Source organism: Eutrigla gurnardus, assembly GCF_963514095.1.
Source record: "Eutrigla gurnardus genome assembly, chromosome: 13".
In the NCBI taxonomy this organism is placed as follows: domain Eukaryota; kingdom Metazoa; phylum Chordata; class Actinopteri; order Perciformes; family Triglidae; genus Eutrigla; species Eutrigla gurnardus.
The window spans coordinates 9,104,891-9,119,487 of record NC_139936.1 but is presented as its reverse complement, the minus strand read 5'-3'; the positions used below and the strand labels follow the sequence as shown (position 1 = coordinate 9,119,487).

Sequence of the window (14,597 nt, the reverse complement as noted above, 5' to 3'; positions counted from 1 at the left end):
AGCCTACTTTTTCATTTGACTTTTGTTTTTAATTCTATAACGGATGCTACTTAAGACGTGGAGAATAAGGCTATAAAATAGGCCTACTTTTTATAATAAATAAAGTAGAGTACTAAAGCAAAGTCAACTCAAATTACACAGCCCTCGTTCCATGCAAAAATAATCCACTCCAAATCTGCAGGTGTGACTTTTGAAAGACATGTCAAGTCAATTCAGGTCAATTGGATTTACAGAATACGACAACCTCTGCTTTTAGACCCTTGATCAAATTCCACAGGTGGAAAATACAGTAGGCGAAAGAAGCCTCAGGAAGAACAACTGATCCCTCTCCCTGGGGGACAGACGTGCAATAGATGTGTGTACAGAATAATGGACCAACATGATGCATTTATTGTAAAGACAATCATGGGCCATTTGTCAGTAAAGGAAAGTCTAACAAAATATGCTATTAAGGTATATTATAGAAAATTCAGAACTTCGGGACCAAAAATCTCTCAGCTTCTGCTGCTGCTTCTATTTTACACGTCTGGTCTCACCCAAGATGTGTTTTTTTGTCTCAATCCAAAGACAAAGTCGTGCCCTGGAATCAGTATTTTGTGTGTGTGTGTGTGTGTGTGTGTGTGTGTGTGTGTGTGTGTGTGTGTGTGTGTGTGTGTGTGTGTGTGTGTGTGTGTGTGTGTGTGTGTGTGTGTGTGTGTGTGCGTATGTGTGAATATACTGCAGTTTAACTGTTGCTTGTTTGCAGTTGCATCATGGTAGGCCTACTTGGTTTGGCCCACTTTGTAAATCTGATGACCTGCCCCCTCTATGGGATGCCCGACCCTCCCCTGTCTTTTCTCTGAGTGTATACACGCAGGCCTTTTCATAATCAAGTGGTCATGTGACTTGATTGTGGAAAGAGTGGTTCAGTCTGTCTGCAGGGAGAAGACAGAGTGAGGGTAAGGTAAGTGTCCGGAGACAGAGATTTAAAAAGAAAAGAAAAAAGAAAGGGAAAAAAGCATCTTTGTTTCTCTAATCATGTGTACTGGTTTCTCTCTACTGCTTCCCTCTATTGTAAGCAGGCCTTATGTTAATCAGAATCTGTTAGAGGGGCTTTGGTTGGGGGGAGGTAGCAACACTGCTCAGTATTGTTTCCACAGCCCACACGTGCAGCCTGGGAATGAAGCACAGAGTTGCTTTCTTTCTTTCTGCTTCTGTAATCTTTTATGATTTCAAAGATTTGAAACTCATTCAGTGTCATGGGCAATGTTGGATTATCTCTCCTTGTAGATGGTTGTCTTTAGCTTATTTGGCCCAATACTCATAGTAGTGCCAATGATAGCAGTGGCGATAGCGATGATAATTTATGTTGTGGCTCATTATTGTCTTTCTGTGCCTCTGAGCAGACACTTCCAACAGGGAGACGGTGAAGCAGGGATGATGAGGAAGATGACCTCCAGTGAGGAGGCTGCTGAGGAGATTGATAACAGAGAAGGTAAATATACAGCAAGATAAACCTACACATAATGTACATTTCTCCTGTTATTTAAAACCGTATATTTTATATATGTGTTGCATATTATAGGAAAAGGTTGTAAGGTTGGCTGTGTATGAAAGTAAATAACAATGTTATGCCTTTATGACATTTTCATATGTCTGAAGGCAATAATTAGGATTTAGAAGGCTTATTTTTATTTATTGATAAATACTTAACCCAAGTAGAAATGTGCTCTCTTTTTTATATAAAAAACGTCTGCTGCGCTGAGTTCTGTTTTCTGTTGCCAGAAAATCATCTGACATGATAAACCACAGAGATGTAATCTTTTAACACCAGGAATTAATGATCTTCTTTCATCATTATTCTTTACCGACTTCCCCTCGTTTCCAGATTAGTCAGGGGGCCATACCTCTTTTTTGGACATTACGTTGTATCTTAAATAAGATAAATACTTCTTAAAAGTCACAAATCATGAATGCTTCTTAAAACTCACAAGTTAAAATTACAATGGACAACCTTTCTCCTAAAATAACCCCCTGAAATTTAACAAACTACAATAAAAAATCTCTCTTTGACCAGATCCAACATCCTCTGCGGATCTGTCAGGCGGGTCCAATCAAAGGAGAAAGCTGTCAGCTCCACCAATGAATGTGTCACTGGACCGTAGTGAAGGGTCGCTTCTCTCAGAAGATGCCCTGGACACAGAGGATGAGGCCTTAGATACTGCTGATGACCTGGATGTTGACGTGGATGAGCTGGACACACCTGATGAGGCCGACTCACCGGAGTTCAACAAACACGGTCAGACGTACACCTCAAGATACAATACAAACATGTCTAACAGGACATGCAGACAGACACACATACAGAATCACATTGTATATTGTAAAGAAAAAAGATGCAGTAAAATGTTGTTTTGTTGGGATTTTTAAGCTTGTCTTTGTTTCACAAACAGAAGAGTCAGGAGAGTCTTATCTGGGTGCAGAAGCAGCATCAAGTGATGCAATCGCAGGACACCAAGCAGCTGAGGAGAGCAGGGGAAGCAGGATGTGGAGGAGCGTGGTGATTGGAGAGCAGGAGCATCGCATTGATATGAAGTGCATTGAGCCATACAAAAGAGTAATATCTCATGGAGGTACGCAATTACAATTACTTAAGATCCTGCTGTATGTTTCATTGCTTTTGACTATTTGTGGTCCCTGAAAAATTGTCAAAATAGTTTCACACAAGTTTGTGCATATGTACCCGAAGTGAGAGCCACTGTCTTTTGTTTATGTTAATGTTTTCAGGTTATTATGCTGAACAGAACGCCATCATCGTGTTCGCAGCATGCTTCCTACCAGACAGCGACTGTGACAATTACAACCATGTAATGGAAAACCTTTTCCTGTAAGTGAAGCTACTGTGGACACGTGAATAAGTCAGAACCATGGGTATTAATTAATATGCTGCAATAACAACCTTCATTCTTCTGGCAAGGCTTTAAACAAGATAGTAGATGCAAGCTGGTGGGGTTGCCCCCATTCATATGGCTGCAAGAGCACTAGTGGGGTCAGCCACTGATGTTGGCCCGAATGAGGCCTTGATGGCAGTCAAATGGGCTTGATTGGGGTCAAATCAGTCAAGTTCCTCCACATCACTCAATGAAAACCATGCATGCAAGTAATATGCTTTTTGAAATCAGGAAGGGCCATCACCTATTGCCCCACAGTTGAAAATGTTTCCTATTGTCTGCGTAGGTATGTAATAAGTACGCTGGAACTAATGGTGGCAGAAGACTACATGATTGTGTACCTGAATGGCGCCACACCTCGCAGGAGGATGCCTGGTTTCACCTGGATGAAAAAGTGCTACCAAATGATAGACAGAAGGTAATATTCACACATATCACATAATTACTAAGGTTAATGACATTATATTACAATGGTATATTATGCTATCAGTCTGAAGCAGACTTTAATAAAGCATTTCAATACATTTGTTTGATTACAAAGAAAGAAAGGCAAACTTGAATGGAGAAATTGAATGATGGTTTCCCTTTGTAACACTTTTTATTAAAGTGCTTCTTTAAAAGAAAGAATATGGAAAGATTACCCACTGAAATTTCACATTAGTCCCTTCATCAACAGAGTTCCATAGGTAGGCCAGTAGGGGGCATACATATCATACTTTTCTCTATCTGACTGGGATAAACAACAACTGTCTCCCTATATAATTAACAGTCAGTAGTTCAAATAAGTAAATCGAGATTTGTGACACTGATGAGTCACAAATTATCATTTTAGTCATCACTGATATATTTCTTTGGCAGAACTCTAAAATGGAGCACATGCATTGTGGGATTGTCCATACGAAGCCATAAAGTGGCCGACCTCTTATCATCTATTACTCATTACTTATGCTGTTTTAATCTTCTTAAGCTTAACAACTTCAATGTCATAGATAACAATGAATCTTTTGCTGATAATTTTCCACAGACTGAAGAAAAACCTTAAGATGTTCATCATTGTCCATCCTTCCTGGTTCATACGGACTTTGCTGGGAATCACCAGACCCTTCATAAGGTCTCAATGTTGTAACATTTACAGTAGATAACACACGTCAGGACAGGATGAACATCATGTTTTAATTAATGAAAACACACATATTGCACTCTTACCTCTACTGTATATCCCTGCATGCTACCAATACATATTGGAAAGAAGATTCCTATCCAGTTCACTATCCCTACTTTGTGATCTATAGGCAGCTGACACCACCACAAATCCAAATATAACTATGACAATCAACAATTTCATTACTCTGGAAATCCAGGCACATTACGCTGCACGTTACTGAAACAAAACTTTATTATTTGTTTTATACAGCACCAAATTCAGCAGTAAAATCAAGTACGTGAACAGTCTGCAGGAACTTGGCGAAATCATCCCGATGGAGTTTGTTCACATTCCACCCAGCATTGTGAAGTGAGTAACCCAACACATTACTTTTTGGTGCCCATACCTAATCTTTTTTTATTATTTTTTTACTCCCCTCCTCCACTCCAGTTTTTCCAGTTTAAAGTGAACTGCACTAAAACCTGTTTGTCAGATATGTAGAACCATTTGTTTCCAGCAGTTGTGTGGACTAAAAAAAATAATCTCTCACTCTGCCCCAAGGTATGACGAGGAGAGGGGTATACACAAATTTGCATGCATGAGGTAAATCACCTAACCTGCCTGTATTAATCAGTTGGTTGTGTGGAATCCTCCCTGAAAACTCCTTCAACACTATTTTGAATGTTCTCATGCTGGAACTAACCGACTTTAGCTGTCTGTGACATTTTTGTTAAAATCTAATGAACATATACCCTGAGGTATCTGGCACTAACAACCAAATACAAACACCCCCAAAGCTAGGAAAGTCTGACGGTTTGATATGCAATGTACTGTACAAACAATGCATTTTCAGACAGAATCCAAACTGGAAAAACACCAATTTCTCTGTCAGTATGAATGGTTGCAATGGATTTAAGGTTTTAGTGGTCTGCACAGACTGGAGTTTCTCTTACTTGGCAGCAAATACAGAAACCCTAAACTCCAGTATTTTGACAGCTGGCTAATAATATCTTCCAGTGAATTTAGTTAAACTATAAGCATGAAGCATGTTTGCAAAAATGTTGCAAAAGGCTTAGGTCAAGGAAAAGATGGCCTTCATAACCTGTAGGGCTATAACAATGTCACTACTGAGAGGTCAGTCATGAACACGACTACTACAGGTTGCTTGTCATAAAAACATAAACAATGACCAATGCTGTTTGCTTCTGGTGAGTACAGTCTCAGTGGAACACAGAATACCATGAAGAATATGACACAAAACTATGTGTTTTATGATTACTTCCTATTCATTTCTATTCAGATCTACAACAACAAAACTGAGAAACAGGCTGTGTGAAACACTCACAAACACACACTTGCCGATACTTTGGTGAAAGCAGAGTGGAGATGAGACTGTGATTACACAATTCCAACTTTAACCCTATGGCTTGAGTCTAAAATATAGACCCAGTGCTCGTTAAACCTTTTCCAAAACAGTTTTTACGGGTAAAATGTTGGCTCTTTTGACTTTTATTCTTGAAAAAATGATTGCTCCCTATGCATTGCAGTGCATCTGTTGCTCACTCCTTTGACCTTGAATAACTTCCACATTAGAGCTGTGATGCTTGTTTTATTTTCCTCCCATTCACCCTCCTATGGCAGCGTGGACCCAGGCTAATTATTAATCCCCAGCAACTGCATGTGTACTGACAATATGAACCCGGCTGTCACTTATCTCCCTCACTAACCTTTCCTCTCTGCCCTCCAACGCAATGCTAAACCAGACTGGATACAGAATTGCAAGACTCAGCTAAGTAAGTTGTGGGCCATTGTTATCTGTCAGCAAGTGAACCGAGATACGGAAAGAAATGATTGAAATTTTTGCCCTAATATTCAATGAACAGTAAAAATAATTGCCCATAAAAAGCGATATTGGCCCAATCAAAAAGCATGAAGACATTTCAGAGATTAACAGATTTAACAGAAAATCATAATGTATATTTAGAATGTCAATAGGCGTCTCATGTCCCATTTCAGTTACGGTCATAAATGCATCTGCTACAGGCCTAGTTAAGTTATGCAATTTATGATCCGACTACTGTTTTTTCCTCATATATTGTACCATTTTCATTGGCAACCCCCCTGCTTTAAATGTTTCATTCTAATGCATCAATGACAAAGATGTACTACAATTGTTTCCCTCTCATCTTTTCTCCCACACAGAGCCGACAAGAAGGGGAACTCTTTTGTTTGACAGTTACAAGATTCCTGCTGCCTCTTCTCCTCGCATTATGCTGTGCTGTATAGCATATCTGAATATAAGCCAGCCTGCAGCATGAAGTGTACGGCACATAGTTGTTACACCAACAACTAATAATGGGTTAGTAAAGGAAGTTGCTGTGGTACAAAACATCAGGAAGTTGCCTGTTCATTGAGGAAAGTACTAACCTGAGGGTGCTGAACATAAACCTGTATTTACAGAGAGACTGTCACTGTGCTGAAGGTTAGATGCTTTATCCTGTATAACTGTACATTACACAGCACTGGGTTATGTCACCCGTCCTGTAGCTTTAGTTTTCTTTCACTTTATCTTTGACTTTAACGATACCTTATGTTATTCACTTTGGAGGAATTACTAACTGGCTTTGCTACATTCATGTATGAATCTACTCTGTCAGTAGCCATCTGTACCTTTTGTAACCCATGGTAGTAATAAGTGAGGATTCTCTGAAGCTGTAACGAGGCTCATGACGCTTTCACCTAATAAGCAAACACATCCATACAATGGGATATTGATAAAACGTAAAAAAAAATATTTTAGGTATTCAAGGTTTACAAAAATATGATCCATACACAAAAACAGTCTTTCTACCATACACGTCTGTTCTATTTGTAATAGCATGTAACAGAACGGCCAAGCTGGTTTTTCAATAGCTTCTGATGACGTGAGTAGCTTTGTCACAGTGTGTTTTTACATCTCACTCAACAACTCATACACTTTTAAAAGGCTGTATTTTGGCTGTTAACACTGTATGTCCCTGTGGAAAGTATTTGCAACATTCTATCATAAAGGTAGCAAAATAGCAGATATCTACAAGGGCCCTAAGAGCTCAGTGCACAAAACAAAACAAAACACAAGCATTGGAGGAAAGCAAAGGTCTTCTGTAGGCCTATTCCCTTGTGTTTTGTCCATTTGTACATGGTTTCCTATGTAGCAGTGTGTTGAGCTCTCGGGGCCACCGTAGTTCATCAGTAGTTATGCAGTAATGTGTTGCATGTTTTCAGTGGAGGTTACTCTGATCTGATTACTCACATAAAAACAGAATTGTGTCCCAATGTAGTGTGTGTGTGTGTGTGTGTGTGTGTGTGTGTGTGTGTGTGTGTGTGTGTGTGTGTGTGTGTGTGTGTGTGTGTGTGTGTGTGTGTGTGTGTGATGAAGAACTTCTAAATGTTGACTGATGGGTAGGGAGGTACAGTGTAGAGGGCCTACGGTGTGTCTACTTTTATTTGCTTTTACTTATATTTGTGTATGTGTGTGTGTATTATATATATATATATATATATATATATATATATATATATATATATATATATATATATATATATATATATATATATATTTGTGGCTTGCAATATGCAACATATTCATTTGTTGTAAAATGTCGAATGTTTTACTTTATTAAAGATGTGTTCCTCCTCAACAGTCTTTTAAAAAAATATACCATACACCACAACAAACACACAATAGCAATACCCAAGCTAGTAAGTTCATCCTGCATACATAAAAAGAAGTGTCCGGCTAAAACTTCATGAGAAAACTATTTTTACCGAAATGAAACAATTCCAACACCAAGCAACTAAGTAGACAGCAATTGTGCTACTTTACGCCACCCGCACATATGAAATATGATTATAAAAAAATTAGATATATTATAAAATGTAGTAACTTGACTAAAGTAACTTTAGAGCAGACAGCCAAGCTACAAACAGTTTGTGACAGGACTAAAAATGACAATTTTGACTATTTTTCTCAATAATGAAACCCTAACATTACAGAATGCATGATAGTTTGTTGTAATAATAATTTCATGGAATTCAATCCACCTATTTATTGTTGCTGTAATGTATAAATATCTCCAGATGTTTTACATAGTTATCATTATTATTATTACTATTATTATTATTATTATTATTATTAGTAGTAGTAGTAGTAGTCATACTAGTGTAATTACTATTATTATTATAATTATTATTAGTAGTAGTAGTAATAGTAGTAGTCGTGTTATTATTATTAATATTATTATTGTTATTAGTATTGTTATTATTATTGTAATTATTATTGTTATTATTATTAATATTATTATTATTATTAGTAGTAGTAGTAGTAGTAGTAGTAGTAGTAGTCATACTAGTGTAATTACTATTATTATTATAATTATTATTATTATTAGTAGTAGTAATAGTAGTAGTAGTCGTGTTATTATTCTTAATATTATTATTGTTATTATTATTATTGTTGTTGTTGTTGTTGTTGTTGTTGTTATTATTATTATTATTGTTATTATTATTATTATTATTGTTATTATTATTATTGTTGTTGTTGTTGTTGTTGTTGTTGTTATTATTATTATTATTGTTATTATTATTATTATTATTATTATTATTATTATTATTATTATTATTATTATTATTATTATTATTATATGTAGGGAAGGGTAGACTGACTGGGCCATGGTTTGGGTACTTGGGAAAGCATAACTCATGTCGCCCTCTTCTGGTGTGCTCCAAACGTCAAAGGCAGTTACCGACTAACGGTCGTTCTATATCCACAGGTAGACTACCCATCAATTGAAGTTAATGTTTCCAAAACACTACGAAGGTTCGCATCGCCCAAGGGTAGCACTTCGTTTTTAGGGTATCAAAACATCCAGATGTAAATCGGTGTCGTAATTCCCTAGATGTGTAATGTGAATGCGTCATTTGAATTGCTAAATATCCTAGAACATCTGAACGCAGCACGTAACCGTCGGCCCGCTTTGGTCATGGGGTCAGTGACGTCACCAGAAGCGAGACGGATGTGTACACACATGTAATAGTTATACAGCCTGTGAGAGCTTCATTCTCAACGTCATACTACTGGAGGACCTGAGTGAAAGCGGGACAGTCATCCTTCGAGTACTGTACAACCGAAGACCTTTGGTTGAAACCGGTCCAGGGACAGGGTGCATCTATCGAAGCTAACAGTAGCTATCTTAGCTAGCATAGCTGGTGAACTTTTACCATCGGTGTCAGTGACATCAGCTTCATCCAACTGGACCAAGCTAACCAGACAGGTGAAGCTCTGGGCTCTTCAAGGGTAGGATTTCGGTTCAGCTAACCTGTCAAAGAGTTGCTAGCCAGTGGAGCTGGCTCATTAGCCAGTCCGACTTCCGTGTGTCGTTCGAGGTCATTCTGTAGCGTACATCCAGCCAGCTATTATCGTGAAGCTAATCATGAAGAGCCTTCCATATTTCTGCCGGGGAGAGGTCATTCGAGGCTTTGGGAGAGGAAGCAAAGAACTGGGAATTCCCACGGGTGAGTTAATCGTCAGCCATTAATCTGTATGAGCTTTATAGAAGCTACGACACAGCGTTTGGTCAGTCTGAGAGTAATTTAACCAGAGAGATAACTAGAGTAAGGTTTGATAATTTACTTCAGTGGTCTGCGTTTATGACCTAAATGTTCGCCAAGCTTTTCTCAGATGATTCGGCAGGTGCCACTTGTCATTCATAGTCGTTACAGAGACTTTGATAGTGAATCACACTGGACAGCTTTGATGACGACACCGTTTTACGCAAAGAGCGCACTTCGTGTTTTTTTTTGACAGCGGTAAAAGTTGAGTACATGACAAATGATGAAACCTGTTATTTACCGAAGTTGCAGCACCATAAGTGCTTACCGTATCACAGAAAATAGTCAAACCATATGGGAAACTGCCAACTCGCCTTTTTTGTAATTACAGTAAATCCTGTGTGGGATTATAATACATTCTACATACACCATGAAGCTCCCCGACAGGTTGCCGGACTTATCCCACAACGGGATACACATACATTCATTAAACATTAACACATGTTAAGAGTACTATGCAGAGCTTCTAAAGTTGACGACATTACATTTGCCAAAAGTGCTTTGTGCAATACAAGCTGTAGCAAATTAATTTCTACCAATATGACATTTTGTGGATTGTTTTCTAGCCATGGTTATCTTAACAAGCACTTTCTCTTAATAAAGTTTAAAAAAAGTATAAAAAAGTGTTTCATCTGCAAGTCACCTTATGTGACCTTTACATGCTAACCCTTTTCTTGCCTTCTTCTGACCGTTCCTCCCTTTCTCTCCCATCTCCAGCTAACTTCCATGACTCAGTGGTGGACAACCTTCCAGCAGATATTGGCACAGGGATCTACTATGGCTGGGCGTGCGTCGGTAATGGTGACGTCTGCAAGATGGTGATGAGCATTGGTTGGAACCCTTACTACAAAAACACCAAGAAGTCAATGGTCAGTACCAGAAAAGCTGAATAATTTAATGCTTAGTCAAGATCCTAGTACAATGTTTTCCCAACTTTTTTTCGGGTGACCTATTTAAAAAAAATATTTCACCATGGCGATCCACTTCATAATAGGCCTTATCTATATATCATGACAAGAGAAAATTTGTGTGCAATTCCTGACCATTTTTACTGCCATTTCCATTTCACCTTATTGAAGAGATATGTTTTATACAGGTTATTTAAATACATACATATACTAAAAACTTAATAAATAATGCATTTAGACAGAGTTAACTCTTCCTCTCCAATAATACAAACAGAATCCACGCAACACCTATTGGCGCATATTAGATTCAATGTTAAAAGTCGGCTACAATTATAAGATCAATATGAACATTCAGGCACCCTCATGTGGGTCAAAGGTGTACTGCAGATATAAATGTTGATAAAGGACCTATGAAAGAAATTGTCCAATGTTATTTGGACACAAAATAAAATCTGCTACTCACTTGTGAGTCCTGGTCCAGTGTTTGGGGATGACTGTCCTAGTATGTTTTTGCATCAGGGATAATTTCACATCAATGTAGTATGACAGCTATTCAGCTAGAACTGTTTGTTTGCGTATGGGTGTATAGATATTTTAGATGGCGACTCTGTGCTCTTTTAAGAAGTCTGAAAAAGAGCCTGGTGCTTGAAATTCTACTGCAAATACATCCTTAAAACGAGAGCTTTCTGGTGTGCCGATCTATCCTTTTTGTCTTACTTATCACTTGTAGCAGTAAAAGAAAAGCAGCATTCACTGCAAGCTGCTTGGTGTTTTAGTCAAAGCATGCCCATTGCAAATCTGTAGTCTGTGGATAGTGCATTGTGTATTCTTTTCCAATCCAGGGTTAAAGGCAGTGTGGTACTGTCACAAGGCCATGGTCTCGCTTTGGGAATCATGTTTACCACACTGGCACAAAACACATTTGGAGAAAACAATAACTCCTTGTGTTGATTTTTTTTTTAAAGAGAATAGTGGCTAAAGTTTAGAGAGACATTTCTGTCACCAAAACCCTAAACAGTAAAACAATAAAGCACTTATAGTGAATTAACTGAAATGTCTTTAATTTAAGTATTTGGTGTATTCTTTTATTAAGATAGTATTGTTATGCTTCATAAACGTAGTACATTTAATTTGACAGTTTCAGTACCGTTATAAGGATGCATGTTTTCATTTTATTCTAGGAGACCCATGTGATCCACAAATTCAAAGAGGACTTTTATGGGGAGATTCTCAGAGTGGTCATGGTGGGCTACATCCGTCCAGAGAGAAGCTACAACTCACTTGGTACAACGCGTCCCTCCCCCTCTCCCTCACCATAACAAATTCAGTATTGCCAATGCACTATGAATTTTGCCAATTCTCTCTCTCTAATACATATTTGCAAGCTCCCATTTTCTTCCTCTTTACCCATCGTTCCTTATTATTATTATTATTATTATTATTATTATTATTATTATTATTATTATTCTCTTTCCCCAGACTTATTTTCCATATGTCTTCATCTCTCTCTTTCATTCCTTTTCCTAACAGAAGCGCTCATTGCAGCTATAAACAATGACATTGAGGAGGCCAAGGTCAAGCTGGAGCTCCCAGAGCATCTCAAACTTAGAGACGACAACTTCTTCACCAGTGCTCCCAGCTCGTCCTCAGCCGTACCCCCCACCACCGCATCCACGTCACAGACTATTATGAATGGTCACTGACAGCTGGCATTGACTGGAGCACTTTGTAAACACACACTCACTCACACACACACACACTAAAAATGGCGGTTTCTATATACACAAATCCACAGCCTCATTCTGAGATCTTAGTTGTCGACAGCCAATCATTTGTATATATCCACACCAGATTGCCTCTGTACATAACGAAAGGCACAAATGGAACGACTCTGAACAGTATATAGCCGCGGTTGAAAATACAATACTTATGTCCTTTACTGTTGACATTTGTTTCTGTGTCAGATGGTTAAAGAGAGAGTCTGGGCATTATTATCTGTAACAAATCACTGGTCGCACTGTTAGATGACTATGCAACAAAGGCTAAATGCAAGCCATGTTTGAATATGGGGTTATTAAATCATGAACATTAATGGTATTAAATTATACTCGTTTTCTTGTCTCATTTTCCTGAGAAAATATCTCTGTTCCAGTGTAACATAGGCCCTCTACTGTTCATCATTGCCCTTAAAAACCTGCCCTTGAACTAGAGATTTGATTTAGGGTTGTTGATGCTGCAGAAAAAAACTGATATTTATTTAACAATTGTTTTAAAGGGTAAACTTAACATATTCACCCTCAGGATTTGAGTTGTACACTCTTGACACAAAATATTTTTCTATTATAGAGAATTGTTGATGAATCATGGAACACAGGCTGGATAAGCAAACACGTTCTTATGCACGTTAACATTTTGCCGTTTTTTTTTTTCACTGCAGTCTAATGCTCAGTCTGCTAGTCTCTGTGGGTTTGTTACAGATAGTAAAACATTGACATGGGATGACATAAGTTCAGCTCCTGTACCCTGCTATGATATTAAAAAAGGCAAGCATTTTAACTCAAATCAACACTATATAAAGTCCCATGCAGAATAACTTACAATACACAATATTCTATCTATCTCTATATACATTACAGTTTAATTTCTTGTTTCATGGAGTTCATGTTAGCGCTTTACAGGGTGTGTGCCTGCATCTCTTTAGCTTTCACAGAGAAAGTAACACAAAACCTAACATACAAGTGTGTTAAGTTATTTGAACCTTTGTACATAATTGTTTTAAATGAATGAAATGTATGAGTCTAGCAATGCGACTTGGGATTTTAAATCTGTATAATCTTTTAGTTTATTAAAGTGTTATTTAGGGAGTAAAATATATGACTGCAGTCGTGCATCAGTAGCTGTGTTCATCTCCCAAGAACAGCTAATCTGTTTTTTCAGGTACCTTTCCGTTCTCAGCCAGGTGGATTATGTTTCCTTTTAACCGGTTCAGTCCCTTTACTGACAGGGAAACGATATAGAAAGCAGTACATCACTGTTATGTTGACATGCTACATTATCCATTATATTCATCCTCTAAAGTACTTAATGTAAAACATCTGACTGTAACCTGTCAAAGATTTTAACACGGATGTTTTCATAACCCCACCATTTTTTGCAATTATTTATTTTAGTTTAAAACAGGGACCAGGGTTACTGAATGTAGATTTTTAAGGTTCAACACTGCTTTTATGTTTTCATTTGTGTTATTTGTAATGTAATCTAATAAATAGTTGATCAAAATACATTTATGAGTCAACTAAGTTATTTGTCCATATTGAATCAATGTTGTGTCTATTTGTTCAGTTGTGGCGTGATGTAAGGCCTCAAAGTACTATCGTTAACACAGAAAAGTTCATGTTTAACAGCGGGGTAAATAGACAGTTCTGTGTACTTGAAGTGGGGAAAGCAATGAGGGGTTAATGGTCTTGGAAGTATTGCTTGGTTGGCAGTTTTTAAAGAGGGCAGTGTGCAGCAACTAAAAGCCAAGAGACTAGGGATGAACTGATCTGACTTTTTCATTCCCGATATCTATACAGATACCTGAGCTTGGTCCTGACCTGATGTCAGTGTTTTATTAATAAGGCGTATCCCTCACTGTGTTGAAGTCACAGGGTGTAACACCTGTTCCTAACATACTTCCTCTAGTGAATGGATTGGGAAAGATTGTCTTACAACAAGCGATGTTACTCAATCCAAGGTAAAAAAGAAACAATCAAACCCGCTCTTGGTGTTTGCTGGTCTTCATAGAGTCTGATGCAGCTCAGGAACTCTTCACTCCACTATAAGCTATGACTTTAAAAGGAATACATCTAAATTAATCTAAGCTTGCTTGGCTTGTTTAGATTTGGCTCATGCCACGCTTCCCTGCATCGTGTGTTCTCGTCACTCCAGGTGTCTGCAATTATCACCCCCTCCGCCGTGCCACAC

The 14,597-nt window shown here is 38.0% G+C and overlaps 2 protein-coding genes across 5 annotated transcripts in view; both read left to right on the top strand.

The window, feature by feature from the left end:
• Positions 1-7,585, top strand: part of LOC311023384 (uncharacterized protein) — a 32,702-nt gene extending 25,117 nt beyond the window's left edge. Inside the window, exons 11-20 of one of the 4 annotated variants that reach the window (XM_084025189.1) lie at positions 1,386-1,474; positions 2,057-2,278; positions 2,433-2,612; positions 2,767-2,866; positions 3,217-3,348; positions 3,955-4,041; positions 4,345-4,443; positions 4,636-4,677; positions 5,838-5,867; positions 6,277-7,585. In XM_084025189.1, the coding sequence (XP_083881315.1) occupies positions 1,386-1,474; positions 2,057-2,278; positions 2,433-2,612; positions 2,767-2,866; positions 3,217-3,348; positions 3,955-4,041; positions 4,345-4,443; positions 4,636-4,677; positions 5,838-5,867; positions 6,277-6,307 (1,012 nt within the window). In that variant the 3' untranslated portion in view covers positions 6,308-7,585. The remainder of the gene's footprint in view (positions 1-1,385; positions 1,475-2,056; positions 2,279-2,432; positions 2,613-2,766; positions 2,867-3,216; positions 3,349-3,954; positions 4,042-4,344; positions 4,444-4,635; positions 4,678-5,837; positions 5,868-6,276) is intronic. The other 3 variants (XM_084025191.1, XM_084025190.1, XM_084025192.1) reach the window with 3 other exon arrangements.
• Positions 7,586-9,105: 1,520 nt separating this feature from the next.
• Positions 9,106-13,204, top strand: rfk (riboflavin kinase). Its single transcript, XM_084024618.1, has 4 exons — positions 9,106-9,627; positions 10,441-10,592; positions 11,813-11,915; positions 12,162-13,204. Exons 1-4 carry the CDS (start codon positions 9,546-9,548, stop codon positions 12,332-12,334), a joined length of 510 nt encoding a protein of 169 aa, XP_083880744.1. The 5' UTR covers positions 9,106-9,545; the 3' UTR covers positions 12,335-13,204.
• The last annotated feature ends 1,393 nt before the right edge of the window (positions 13,205-14,597 follow it).